Source organism: Anolis sagrei, chromosome 2 (assembly GCF_037176765.1).
Source record: "Anolis sagrei isolate rAnoSag1 chromosome 2, rAnoSag1.mat, whole genome shotgun sequence".
NCBI lineage: Eukaryota > Metazoa > Chordata > Lepidosauria > Squamata > Dactyloidae > Anolis > Anolis sagrei.
Window position 1 is genome coordinate 80806913 of NC_090022.1, and position 15152 is coordinate 80822064.

Sequence of the window (15152 nt, forward strand, 5' to 3'; positions counted from 1 at the left end):
CCAGCTCGATAAATGTAACTAATGATTTAAAACTTTTGTGCACCAGATATCTCAGAAGTTTCCTCATTGCTTCAGACATTTAGAAAGAGCAAAGGAAAAAATGTTTTAAAGCCACAGCTTTGACATTCAAGAGCCATGAGTACAGGCCCGTAGCCAGGATTTCATTTCGGGGGGGGGGGGGGGCTGAATTTTTTTCAGGGGGGGTTTCGGGGGGGCTGAGTTTCGGGGGGGGGGGCTGAGTCTGAGTGAAAGAGGGTCTACCCTAGCAAACCTTTTGTATCATTACCCCAATACCCCCATGCATATGGGATATATTGAGTATGGTGATCTGATCATGATATGAATAAACATAACAGTTTAAATAATGCACCAGTAAGGCCTTTTCGCGAACCACCATGAGAATTTCGGGGGGGGGGGGGGGCTGAAGCCCCTCAAGCCCCCCCCCCCCCCCCCCCCCCCCCCCCGCGGCTACATGCCTGCATGAGTAGATTCTGTAATTTTGAGGACAGTATGTGCTTCAAGTGCACATGGTCACAATCTCAGTTCTCATTTCCACTCCAGATGGCAGGGAACATCATAAGATAGAATCCATTTGTATAGATCAGGGATTTGGAATGTGCAGACATTGGACTGCAACTCCCAACAACTTAACAACCTCATCAAACATGAAAAAAGAAATGTTTTTGGATGCTTCTGCCCCAGTTCACTCATAAAGCCCCACACCACCCATCATGTAGGCTGACTTTTGGCAGAGCTCCATGGGAGAACTGAGGTGGCAGCATGTAGGACACTGTGCCAACAACATGGTAGCCTCCCCATGCTCCATTAGGAATAACGAAGCTACTGTGGGATTAAGCTGCATGGTGACTATTCCCCACGTGTGATGGGGAAATGTCAGCAGCTAACCAGGGCGCTGGGATTGTCGTGCTGCTGCCCCGATTTGCCATGGAGGCAGGTTAATCACAATGCTGGACTCCGCAAAACTGGGAGAAGAAGGAGGAGGAAAAGGCATCTCCAAAGGGAAGGGAAGTGAATCAAAAGAGAAAGAGGGATGGGAGGGGGGGAAAGGAAGGGAAAAAAGAAGAGAGGGACAGAGGGAGGAGGGAAAAGGGACATGCAATGGCTCTCCTTCTCTCTATCTCTACTCTTGGTGCACACAGAGCCTCGCTCTCCTGCTTTGGAGACTTCTCTCCAACGCAACCTTGTTTCCAAATTGGGGGGGGGGGGGCTCATGGCTGGCTGGAAGGAAAATGGGGAAAGAAACCTTGTTGCTTTACCTGGCTAGGTGAGTACAGGACCTCCATTCTTCCTGCGTGCAAGCAAACACACACACACTTTACTCCAGATCCTCTCTCTCTCTCCTCCCTTCCTTTTTCTCCCCCATGGGCTCTCTTCTTCTTCTTCTTCTTCTTCTTCTTCTTCTTCTTCTTCTTCTTCTTCTTCTTCTTCCTCCTCCTCCTCCTTCTCCTCCTCCTCCTCCTCCTCCTCCTCCTCCTCCTCCTCCTCCTCCTCCCTCTTTTACCTGTGACAACCTTGTAGCAACTTTCACTTCTGGCCTTCTCCTCCTCTTCTAACCCAAGCAAGGATAGAGGCATAGAATCCTAGAAACTCAAGAGGCCCCTTCCCTTAAGAGGCTATCCAGTCCAGCCCCATTCTGCTAGGCTAGAAGGCACAAGCCAGGCCCTCCCAACACAGAGGCACCCAGCTCCAGATGAGATTCTGCAGACGGTTGACCAATATTAGTGTTTAGCAGACTTTGGTTTTCTAGTGTTGCCAATCAACTATGCTCAATATGGGATTCTAGAGACGGTTAATCTACAGTATATAAGTGTGTTCCCAATTCTGGTCTTCCAGGTGTTTTGGATTTCAAACATGATGTTTTGGTGCTTAAGTTGTAAAACCATAACGTAATTTAATGTTTAATAAGTTTTTCCTTAATACCTCCTTATTATCCAACATTTTTGCTTATCCAACATTTTGCTAGCCCATTTATGTTGGATAAGTGAGACTCTACTGCACTTCAGAGGAGGGTTGATGAGGTTATATTAAATTTACACTTCAAATGCAATGAGTAAGAGTGACATTTCTTCAGTGTAATGAAAAAGCAATGGAAAGTAATGGGAAAGTACTGAGCACCTCAACGTCAGTAATAGTTCTCCAGCATTTTAATGATTAAGAACACCAGATATGCATGTCCTCAAATATGGTAGCATTCACATAAATAAATTGCTTTTTAAAAGTAACTTTCTAGGCTCTGCACTACAAGTGCTGTAACCTTGATACACCATGGTTAACAAAATAGTTAGATTTAGGACCTCTTCACACTTATCTACCTGTTGCTCCATTTCACCAGCAAGGCACGTGTGGCTCCTTGCAGAGACCCACACACCCTCCATTCTTCCCCATCACAAGTAGGGAACAGGACAAGGTGAGTTGGTGCTCTGTCCCCATCAGATGGGGGAAAGAGCAGAAGAACACAACTTTTTTCCATTGGGGATCAATGGGGAGGGGCCAAGCCAGCATTGTCTGATGGCGCTTGACAGGACCCGTCCCAGGAAAGGAGAAAGGGATCAAAAGCCCTAAATGTGATTAAGGTCCTTAGTTAAAAAAAAATGTCTCAACTGTTTTCAACAGAAAGAGGAAGAAATATTTTCAATGTGTTCATTATTTTTAATTTAAAAACTACTACTCTTGTTGACAAGATCCTTCAAGTTTCAGTTTTACACAAGTGACTTTGAAACAAATTATATGTATAACATCATCAAAATATGTGGTGTCTTCCTGCCAAATGATTATACCCCAAATGTTTTCCTAAGTACACCCTTTTCCAACAAAAAGGATATGACTTTTTAAATTCTCTGCACAGATGGCAGCTTCAAAAGCAAAGTACGCCTTACTTTTTCATTTTTTTAAGAAAAATCCTAACTTAGATCTTCTAAACAGTTTTTCTTCATGTTCCTTGTGTCTTGCTGTTAACGCTGGAAACATCTTTAAGAATTCAAAGGAAAAAGAGCCGGCGTTATTGCTTTTGTCACTTTAAGGCTCCAGAGCTGCTTTAGAGAACAAACCTTATGATCAAGCTTTGAAGAAGTACAAAGGGAAGGCAGTCATTATCATTAACAAGATTAAAAGCAAACCACGTGCCCAACGACTGCTGTGCCAACCTCTCCAAATGATCTTCTATGCCAGATTGCAGTCGCACACTTCCCCTTATTGCAACAAGGACACATAAAGTAATATCAAGAACAGGTCACAATTGTTTACACAGAGACCAGACAGAAGTACTCAGACTTCACCAATGCTAAAACAAAGTGATTAGCCAAATAGTGTATTTTTTCATGTACTAATTGGGCTATGTGGAGACCAAGACAAGAAATATGGCACATACGAAGCACCAAGGAGACTACAAGTGTTTCCCCTTATTATAGTGTTAGTAAAACCCAAATGTAACCTCACCTCTGATGACATTGTCTCTTTTCTCCTCTGATGTCTTTGCTTAAGATACATAAAACTTTCATGGAGGCATTCTACTAAAACATACACATAAAATGGCACAAGAGCTGTGGAAGTATCCCTTTCCCTTTTATGTTTCAGACACAAAGTAACAGCATAAAATAAACATACTGATATATATTTCCAAAGCCCTGCTATCTACAGATGAGCAATTTAACTAACAATAGACAAAACTATTTGATCAGCATAGGCTGAAAACAATACACCCGTAATTTGTGGGTTTCTTCACTTTAGACTTGGTGAAAATACTAAGAGAAACAATTTGAAATATACACCACTGCTAAACTCTCAGAAAAGATAGTAAATATATCCTTCCATCTCTTTTTGTCCTGGTAACAAAGGCGGCCCTAGGTAATTTTCAACGGTAAGCAAACAGTATTTTGGTGCCCCCCCCCCCCAACCAATATATATTTTCTGTTCATCGTGGGAGTTCTTTGTGCCATATTTGGTTCAATTCCATTATTGGTGGAGTTCAGAATGCTCTTTGATTGTAGGTGAACTATACATCTCAGTAACTACAACTTGCATGTGTCAAGGTCTATTTCCCCCCCAAGAGCGCCTCAAGAGCACCCCTGGGCAAAATCAACTATACTGCAAATGCTTACTTTGTGTAATGGGTTGAGCCACCCCTGCCTGGTAACTATGTCTGAAAGCCAACTGAAGGGATTTCTTTTTAAAAAATTGAGCCAAAGAAAATTATACTAAAATTATAGATTTGTACTGTTTAACGGGCCATAAGTATTGATAATCCCCAATGTACAAATATAAAGGCTGCCACATGAACGTCATGTGAAAGCTCAAGTGCTTGGTTGCCATTGCATTTAAAAGAAGGTCTAGATGTAATGCAAAGTCCTGATTCCTATTCCCTCCAATGATCACACAAAATATCAGCAAGAGATACATTCAGCTGCTCAGGTAAAAAAGCTGTTTGGTGAAGCAGCAGCAAAGAAAGGTAGTTCTTTCTCCTTTTGCCACACCCAACTGATTTTTAAAATGCTTCTAAATTAAAAATAAAAACACACAACTACATGCCAATTTGATTTCCACTTAAACAAAACTACAATACACCGGTCACTGTGTCTCAGGAAGTCTATTTTTTTTGAAGTTTTCCTGTTTCCCATCCCTCCACCAATCTTTCTAGCAAAGAAACAAATTGTGATGTTGACAGACTCGGTTTTTTAAACAATAATGGAGACCAGACTCCTAAAATACTCCCAAAATGTAAACATGCATTTAGTGAGAGAAGCTTTCTTGAATCTATTTACCTAAAACTTTCAGTCTTTCTGCTCCAACTACCACTTCATTCTCATCTGCAGAAAATAACAAGTCCCCCGAGGTGGTTAGCACTTGAAATTTTTGGCTGTATGCTTCCACTGCTTTGGGACCTAAGAAGAAGAGAGAAAAATTAGTAAGTATTTTTGACTGACATTCTCCTGAAAATCATAGATTACAATATCTTTATTGAATTTGACACACTGATATGCAATAAGGAGGTTACGGTGATAATTCTGTACATAACATGCCACTTGAGAGACTAGTGCATAAGCCTCCTCTCCTCTTCAATCTTTCTTCTAGCCAAAAATCAGACAAGCCACTTGGTGGGGAAAGGTACAGTATTCCCTGTTAATGACATTTTAAAATGTTTATGAACTCAATTGCCCTCAACTCTGTACAGATTGCCATGTTTGAAAGATCATAGAAAATTTGGATATCTCATATAATCAGACCAAATTATAGTTTATAAATTATATAGATTATCATTTCATACATTATATACATTATAGTATATAACCCAATTGTAGCTGGGTTCTATTAGTTGGGGTTCTATTAGGCAAATCAAGCATAGCCAATTCCCATATTTCAGAATCCAGAATTTATCTTCTTTCTGAAATGTATGGGGCAGAATTGGGAAACAGAAGAAAGTGGTTTATGTCTATAAGGTTTGTCTCAACAAGGATAGCAGAATGATCCTAAATGAAGATGGCAGCTAGTCATTAATTAATCTTACTCAATTGGTCTCGTTTGCAGTGGAAGTGGCTAAATAAAACCATGGGGTTTTGCTCCACATTTTATTTATCGTACTGTCTGACAGCAGGCTCTCTGATCCCTTATCTCCAAACAAAATAAATAATAGAACCAAGAGGAAACCATGGATTTTTCTCAAATGTTTGAGGAAACATGACAGAGAGAGGAAACTGCCTGCTTCTGGGTGAAACAATAAATCCACTGTGGAACAAAGCTCCATGGTTTCTTTAGGCTCTTTAGCAAATGAGCAGTGCAGTGGCATTTTGTTTGTTCATAACAAGCCATTTTTTTCTTCAGAATTCAACCAAGCATACAACCACCTAGGGTGTTTCCAAATACTTCCTACTACCTTGGTAGAGTTCAGCTTAATATTGGAGCCCCAGGTGGTGCAATGGGTTAAACCCTTGTGCCGATGGGACAGAAGATCAACAGGTCAGAGGTTCAAATCCAGCGAGAGCGTGGATAAGCTCCCACTGTTAGCTCCAGGTCCCCATGCGGGGACATGCAAGAAGCCTTCCACAATGATGGTAAAACATCAAACATCCAGGTGTCCTTGCGCAACATCCTTGCAGACAGCCAATTCCCTCACACCAGAAGCAGCTTGCAGAATCTCAAGTCACGTATAAATATGTGAGAGAAAGCCACATGGAGGAGGGAGCAAGCTTGTTTTCTGCTGCCCTGGAGACTAGGACATGGAACAATGGCTTCAAACTACAAGAAAGAAGATTCCATTTGAACATGAGGAAGAACTTCCTGACTGTGAGAGCTGTTCAGCAGTGGAACTCTCTGCCCCAGAGTGTGGTGGAGGCTCCTTCTTTGGAAGTTTTTAAACAGAGGCTGAATGGTCATCTGTCAGGGGTTATTTGAATGCAATATTCCTGCTTCTTGTCAGGGAGTTGGACTGGATGGTCCATGAGGTCTCTTCCAACTCTATGATTCTATGATTCTATTCTATGATTCTATATGAGAAGAGATTTCAGGCAAATATGATTAACTTGAAAATCATGAGATTTTCTGAATAGTGATTTTACGATCATAGGAATACTATTCTCCTGGCTTCAGTTTTTCTTGAAGGCTGAAAAAATGAGTATGTATTTTATTAGAAGATCTATAATAAAAATAGTAGCAACTGTCCACATTCACCTATCAACTTTACTTATGTAGATTTAACTAGCAGCAAAATCTCTTTAAAGCTTTGTCATTAATCTCATATTTAATGCTTCTGCTTGAATACGTTTTCCAAAAGTTAATATATTTAAGCATATGCATATCATATTATCATATGTGAAGTAACCTTTGGCTCTAAGTGATATGCCATACATTAATCTTTTTAACTCCTGCAAATTATCGTCCTGGGCAAACTCTTACAACCATAAAAATGGAAGGAGAGCAAGATATCCCAGGACAAAGATACCTGCCTAATTCAAGCAATTTAAACTCAGTTTGCTCAAAACATACTCCATGCCGCAGGGAAAACCTAAATTACAAACAACCAATAGGAGTTAGAATATTTTTAGTTCCCAGTCCTTAATATAGAAGTAAATTAGACCATTGGATATACAAGTGAATTCTATTACACATATAACTTTAGTGATTTGTAAGGATTGGGAACAAACTGTCTCTCATATCCTTTGTATTCATCTGGATGGCACTACACTAGAGTCGTCAACTCCAATCCCCAATTGGCTCCAAATTTAGAGGCGGTTTCAAAAGATAAATACCCAGTAGGTTTACCATTCCTTCAATGAAAGACAAGTTCATAGTTGAATGCAAACTATTATGATTTTCATTCTACTAGAAATGAAACAGCAGAGAGATATTTCTCAGTGGGCAGGCAGATTACAATGTTACACAGTAATTGAGAGTGGTAGGAAATGAGCAGAAGTTGAATTTAATAAGTATAATATGCCTTGAAGTATGAGGTTATTCACTCAGCAGACCAGGTATGAAGTGAATAGAAGATCCATAAAACTGTCATTAAGGTATTTTTTTTGTCTGAGATGTTATTTACTGTGTTCAAACAGTATGTCACTAAAAAATATTGAGCAAAAATAATGACAAATCAATTGAAAACAATTTATCTATTTTCAAAACCAGAACAAGAATTTTCAAATGTTAACAGTCCAGCTGTTTTTAAATTTATTCCAGAAGCCTCTACCAGCATGGCCAATGATGATAGATTGAAGCTAATGCCCAAAACATTTATGGGCATAAATTCAGTAGTAAGTCAGAACTCCTTTGCACCTTAAGAGCCACAGGGATACAACCATTGTGCTTTTGTCACGAGAGTCATGTCTCTGGCTAGATCTATGCTGTCATATAATGGAGTTTGGAACAGCATTATATCATTAATGTAAACCCATATAATACTTTATATGGCCGTGTAGATCCAGCCTTTGACAAGCTGTCGTCTTTGACAATAGCTGCAAGGGTTAGAAGAATGCACCACACACAATCTCACCAATGTTTCCCTTTGTGTTAATGTTTGAGCTATCACCTTCAACTGCCAAAGCTTTAGTTTGAACCATCAGGCTTGTCACATTACTACCCAAGACATACTTATTGATTTGGGGAGGGGTGTGTGCATTTGTAGCCAATTGTCTAAGAAATGAAGGTCTTAGTCCCTGAAAGCTGCCTCTTCTGTCAACATAATTTTTATAGCCAGTCTTCTCTGATGGATCTAGTGAGAACTTATGGTCTGAATTATTAAGTTTTGATTTTAAGACTTTGTGTCCTTTTTATGTACTCAGGTTCTTGTTCTTCACTACTCTCTTATCTTGGATATCCTCACCTTGCAGCATTCCCAAAGTGTTCTGACTGAGGCTTCTGAAGATACTTTCATCAAAAACTGTATAGCAAAATTACTTCTGAACTGCAACACCTTTCTTGTTGAACTTTCAGTATATTTTAAGACTGTATAATAAACCTAAATCAAACCTGCAGTTTACTTATATTTAAATATTATTTGTACTTCCATGTATAATGATAACTTTTGGAGGTTTTGTATAGAGACTGAATGGCCAAGTCTCAAGGATGTTTTAGCTGAAGATTCCTGCCCCTGAATACCAGCAGTTGAGGTATATAAGCAGGAGGCACAAGTTGCACTCACATTTTGCTTGTGAACTTTCCATAGGTATATAGTTACCATATGTTAACAACCTACATTACAACAGTTGTAAAAATGTATAGTTCAGCATTACAAATAGGAAACTTTCCTGCTGCTTGGCAGAAGGCATACCTTTGCCAGCACCTATTTCAAAGCATTATATTCTGACCTACATCCCAGAGAGTTTAATTATTGCAATTATTTACATAAGAGAAAGAATTAACTCTTATTCAAACACAGCTGAAGAACACAATTTGAATGTACAGCTATCACAATTAATGGCAGAGACTAGAGAGGCAAAACAGTTAAGCAATCAACAGGCAAATTCTATATGTGATATTATTGCCAGGGTTTATTATAACACAAGGTTTCAGTTAATTCAGATCAGTATAATTTCAGGAAAATTCTATAACCTCAAGCAAAATTGGCTCAAATCTTATTGTCAGCCATGACTAGATTATAACCACTGAAACAACCAGATTTACTTCTCTGCTGACTCAACATGTAACAACAGATTGAATGGGTGCACTCTAATCAGACTGACCAATAGGATTACAGCCAGTGTTTTCCCTTTAACAGAAATATGAGCTGACAATAGTCAAGCTAAATAAGGTACTAAAATGATGCATATTGTTTGAAAAGTTGCGCTAAAATCACATGTAAAGCTCACAGTATTGATTTTCAGCCCGAGTTTTACTTAAACTATGATTGACCTGTGCAGGCATATATAAAAAGATGCTATGAGAAACCAACATTTCTATGTAAAAGAACTCAAATTGTGTTTTGCTTCAACCTACATTCTACAAATGAGCTGACTAAATGGTTGAAAATAACCAAAGCAATTTTACCCACAAAACAATGAGTAATTTTATATCATTAAAGCACTGATTAATTTCCTTTCATCTCTACTTCCTCTCAGTCCACTGGGCTCACATATGCAATTCTCAGATTTGACCATTTTACACAGGTCTCCCTGAGCAAAAAGAGACATGGTTTTCCACTGAAAGGAATAAACACAACTGTCATTTCATTTCTGCCTCCTACAACACACCCTAAAGGGAATGCCTGACATGATTAAAGTGAAAGCACAGTTATATGTGATTAGATAAGTCCTGTAAAGATAGCTAAAATATTTGCATTTAGAATAATCAAAGTTGCCTATACAGTTGAGGCGGCTGCTTTCATAATGAGCCTTGTTGAAGAACTCTATGTTGTCTGAAAGCCTGCTAGATGTGGTTTATCTATTTGGTATCTTCTAAATAAACATGTCACAGCAATTATTCCTATGTCAGGATGACTGGGTAACCTGAATACCTGACCTCTTCTTAGTGTAGCATTTCCAGCCTAAGCATCTGCAAGATTCTTATACATGCACACATATACATGCACCACACTCTCTTTGGAATTTCATAGTTGGCACTGCTTCTGAATTCTACTTTTCAATGTTTTCTGACAAATGATCCAGCAGCAAAACAAGTTTATTTTGAATATATCTGGAATTGAATGCAGATGGGTGGATTTATTTCCTTTCCTCCAGGCCATTTTCACACATGCTATGAAAAATAATTGCTAACTGAAATTGTTTATTTAATTATTTAGCCTGATAAATTGGAGGCCCGGTGTTATATACAGAAGGTAGGCAATCTAATTCCACACACAGCAGCATGTTTATGGATGGCTGGTGCTTCTGCACAGGCACTGCCTGACTCCCCCTTGCCTGCCTGCTTGCCCTCCTTTATGTCAGGTCACTCTTGATACAAAAAGCAAAAAGATGCTCAAAGGCAACAGGTCTGCCAAGGATTTCCCAAAGAATCCATTTGGCCTGTCAAACACAAACTGATTTAGAGTTTACATTTAGTAAATGTAAACTCTACTTATTGGCACAAGATAATTTTAAGGTTTTTTTTTTTTACACAAAACAAATATTTAAATGACAAAAGCTGTGAATATTAATCAGCACTGTGTTGGTTGTCTTGGGCATGTTTAAAGTGTACGGGGATGTTCTTGGGCTTGTTAGAAATGAAACATCAAATTGCCAGTTTTCTTCCTGAACTTCTGCTTGTAGAAGTGACCTTTTGCCTTGGGATTTGCTTTCAAATGAAAAATAAGATTCATTTCTAACATTCTTAGCTGTGATTCCTGCAGGGGCCAACCAGGTCATGGCTTGTATTATACCAGGTCAGTTAGTAATGATTATCCCATGGGCTAATGATTACACAATGCCCCGTCAAAGTCCCTCTTTTCTCTTCTTTATCCCTTTCTCCAGCATTTCCTTCCCCTTACCTGTTACCAGCCGTGTAAGAACTTTACTCTCCTCATTGAGAATGTTCACTGTAACATTTCGAGCAGACTGGAAGTATAGAGGGCTGCCCTACAATAAGAGCACAAGAGAAAATTAGTGAGATGGGCACATCACTTTCCATGAGTCAATGCACCGTGTCCACATGCCTGTTTCATCCATTTATTTTTGTTTCTCTTTGTAAACAAATAAAAGTTCAGCAGTTTCAGAACTCTGCTTGTAGATTTGCACATCCTAGTTTCTCTAACAGGACTATAATTGGACAACACATCCAAGTTCAGCTACATTGGTCACTCAGGTTTGCTCCAGGTGGTTAACTTTTGAAACTATGACTGAAGGGATAAATAGGGAAGTGTCCCATTGCAGTGGGGACACCCACAATTAATCTTCTCTGCTTTCTCAGCTGCTTTTAAAATGTTCTTGGACCCCTAGATATGGGCCACAAATCCCAAATTGGGCCAGGAGTCACACTTGAGTATCCAGATGATATCTAAGGACTTCTGTCCCTCATTTTAAAATCATTTTATGTACATGCAGCCCGCCCTCTGTCATTTTGTCATTATGTTTAGTTCCTATGTTCTGTGTATATTGTTTTATATGCTTTGATGTTTTATTTTAATGTTATGTTGTTTATTTTATTGCAATTTGTATTGTTATATTGTAAATCTTGTTCGGGCTTGGCCCCATGTAAGCCGCTCTGAGTCCCCATTGGGGAGATGGTGGCGGGGTACAAATAAAGTTTATTATTTTACCCCATTTTAGCAGAAGTCAGGAATGCTCTGGAGCTTACTTGAACTTTAGGGTTAGCATAAATAGCTGGGTCGGTTCTAATTCACAGATGGTTCTGGTCTTCACCCAGACGAATTCTACCATCCCATTTGGAATTGGACAAGTCCCAGGTCCCTTTCACATTTTACAGTTACAGCACGGAAATTGCCATGGTTCCATCATATAGTATCTTGGGTTTTGTGATTTGGTGAGGAGCCATTGCTTCTGAACTGCAAATAGGAAAGAGCTTGGTATAGTAGCTTGAGTGTTGTACTAGGACACTGGGAGATAAGGGTTCAAATCCTTACTGAACTATGGGGCCAGTCACACTAATTCTCTGAAGCTGACAGCTTCCCCTTTCCACACCACATAATGAAACCAAATAAACCCTCATCCAAGCCCATGACTCAAGGTGGATACTGGATGCAGATATACTCAGAAATGCCTTCTCAGCCATCAAAGACAATACATTATTCCCAAAAGAAATCCCAAACCCATTATTCTGAGGTTGCTATCAGTCGCTATCTATTGTTAAATCAAGGGACTCTCTCCTTCCCTGTCCTGGTAATGATTGGCGACCATTGGTCTCCCTGAGTGCTCACTTCTGAGAGAAAGAGGGCAGGGTTGGACAGAGGAGGATTCAGGATTCCTCCAATAAAGACCTTATTAAGTTTTCTACCACACACTTTACATTAACAAGACTGCAGATCCTAATTTATACCAATCAGAGAAAAGTCTATTATTTCAACAATGAATGTACTATGAACCAATAAGACTATGGATTATAATTTGTACCAATCAGAACAAGGTCTATTATTTCCAAATGTCTATAAAATGTCAATATCTGTAAATATGAGGCATGTCTGACCTTGAAAAATTCCCTTGGCATCTTTCCCTGAACAACTAAAGCAATAAAGTGATGCTTGACTCTGTCCTCAACCCTGTGTGCCTGGATTGGAACCATTCAGAACTGGCACACCAAAACAAATGATTTGGGACAATACACTTTCAGGCTCAGAGGAGGCAAAGGCAAACCAAAACTGAACGAACCTTGCCAAGAAAATCCCATGGCAGGTTTGCCTTGAAGTCTCCATAAGTCAAAAATTTTATTTATGGGAAGAAAGGCAGGATAGAAATAAATAAATACATGACTTGAAGGGATACAGCAATGGCCAAGTACAAATCCCAATATTCCGTAGCATAGAGCAGTGTGGTTAAAGTGGAATAATACCCCTATAATTGTGCAGTGTGAAATATCTCTTAGCCTGGGCTACTACGATTTTGTTGTTGTTAGCTGCCATTAAGTCAGACCATGTTTTAGGGTGACCCCATTAAAAACAGACTCCTAAATCACCCAAATTTGGGTCTAAAGGTTTCCCTTTGAAACATTGCATAGAGTAGAGAATCTGCCAGTTGATTTAATGCATGATTCAGCATGATCCAAGGCATTTCAGAGTTCAGAAGTACTTGCCCCATTTATTAGTTCTGAATGGAACAACATCTCTAAATCAAACCAGAAATTAGGGTCTGCAAACAAAGAAGCAGAAAAAAACCCTTTCAGCCTCAAATAATGAAATGAAAACCAATGTACAACAATGTCTAGCTGGCAGCAGGTGTCACCTGGAGTCTGCTGTACACTTCTCTATAACTGACATGCATTATTTTAGGCATACTTTCAGCACAACTAATTCTGATATGATCATGTAGACATAATAGCTTTGATAGTTTTTATTTCTAGCATTAATAGAGCCTCTCTATTTTCTCCTCCCAAGTCAAAATTCTTTTTAGAAACCAGGCAATCCTCTAAGCCCCCACAACTACTGAAGTTTTCAGGCTGATGCAGCTTGCCTTCTTTAATTAGACAAGCTTTCCTGGAAAGGTCACTAGACTTTCAGACTCCATTACTCCCTACAGTGCGTTGGGAGGACAGGGGGATGGAGCTCCAGTATCTATTACAGTTTTCATAAAAGTAGGCTGTACTCTTTTAAAATAACATTAGAGAGGTAGGGAAGCAGCCACAGTACTCTTTAAAAACATTTATAATTGCTGCCCTCTCTTTCAGTCATTTCGTTTACATATTCAGACCTTTGCTTCTTGTGGTTTTCAGAGAACTAAATTTGCCTGATGGAAGAATGATTGTTGTGTTTGTCTGCTAGGAGAAAATTGCTCAAGCACTTAGACGACAGCCTACTTAATTTTCCATAACTCATTCCATTAGAGGCTAAAAGGAATCTAACTACCAGGATTTATCATTCCTTCAGTAGCAATGGACAGCTATGGCATCCAGTGTTGTCTTATGCTAAAGCACCCAAGGATGATTTTATTTTCTGACTCACAGCCTTTTAAACCGAACTGTTTCATCAAATTACAATGGCGATGTCCAGAATGAAGGCGTGTTCCTGCATGGCAGAGGAATGGGCTTGATGGCTCTTGTGATCTCTTCTGACTCTGCAATTCTTTGATCCTACAGGTTAATCATACAATGATAGATGATCACATTGGGCCCAAGGAGAGTTGCAAACCAGGACTTGCTCTCAATATTATGTCACAATATTATGCCCTAGTTTGAGATGAGTTTCGATCTCTGTAATATTTGCTGTTGTCTTGCTGTTTACTTAAATAGAGCAAAGATATCACTCCTTATATTTCTACTGACACATCATTATCACCTACAGAAGACTTCAGCGCTTCTTTTCAACACTTTAGCAACATCTGAGTGTTTGCAAACACTCTGTGGATTTTCAACAATTCTTCCTCCTACATAAAACAAAATGCTTCTTGGACAGCGATGAACATGAACAAGCCCGGCAATATTAGGGAGCTGGTGTCAATTTGCAGGGAAAAAAATAATTAGTTTTGTTAAGAAAATTAAGATTGGTTGAATGAAAATTCATGCTTCTGAATATTTAGCACACTAAATAATGGATAACATTACCCCCTCTTAAATTAGAAATGGTTCTGCTTCTCCATTTTTGTCAAAACTTTCTGTGGAAATAGAAATGCTATATAGATAATTATACTTATTACACTTTACTTATAGAGTCCTGAGACTTGTGTGGGAGTGTCCTGAAAATGACCAGCTGGGGAGAAACCCAGTTGTTGATTGTTTTGTCTAAGTGAAGACTGAAGAAGTTATCAAAGGTTGACACATGACCTCAGCTCAACCTACGTTAAATGGACACTAGGTTCAAACTGCAGTAAATGGTCAGTGTAGATGGAGTCTTAGAAACAAAAAAATTAATTCTGAGAAAAAGTGTATTCTTTACTAGCTTCAAATGGCAGGGGCCAGGAAACAATCTCCCACAAAAGCGTGTAAAGGAAAACTCTTAATTACATCAGTGCTCTGTGATTTGTGTAATCACCATTCAGACTTCAAACCCCTTCCAGGATTTCTTATATAACCATATCCATAGTGAAAACCAATTTCTTCAATACTGATTT

General features: G+C 39.2%; 1 protein-coding gene across 5 annotated transcripts in view; it reads right to left on the reverse strand.

Moving 5' to 3' along the window:
* The window catches only part of SGCD (sarcoglycan delta), a 630158-nt gene that overhangs the window by 91609 nt on the left and 523397 nt on the right, over positions 1-15152 (reverse strand). For all 5 annotated transcript variants that reach the window (XM_060765538.2, XM_060765537.2, XM_067463658.1 and 2 more), the window contains 2 exons: positions 10928-11015; positions 4779-4898 (listed from right to left, as the gene is read on the reverse strand). In XM_060765538.2, the coding sequence (XP_060621521.1) occupies positions 4779-4898; positions 10928-11015 (208 nt within the window). The remainder of the gene's footprint in view (positions 1-4778; positions 4899-10927; positions 11016-15152) is intronic.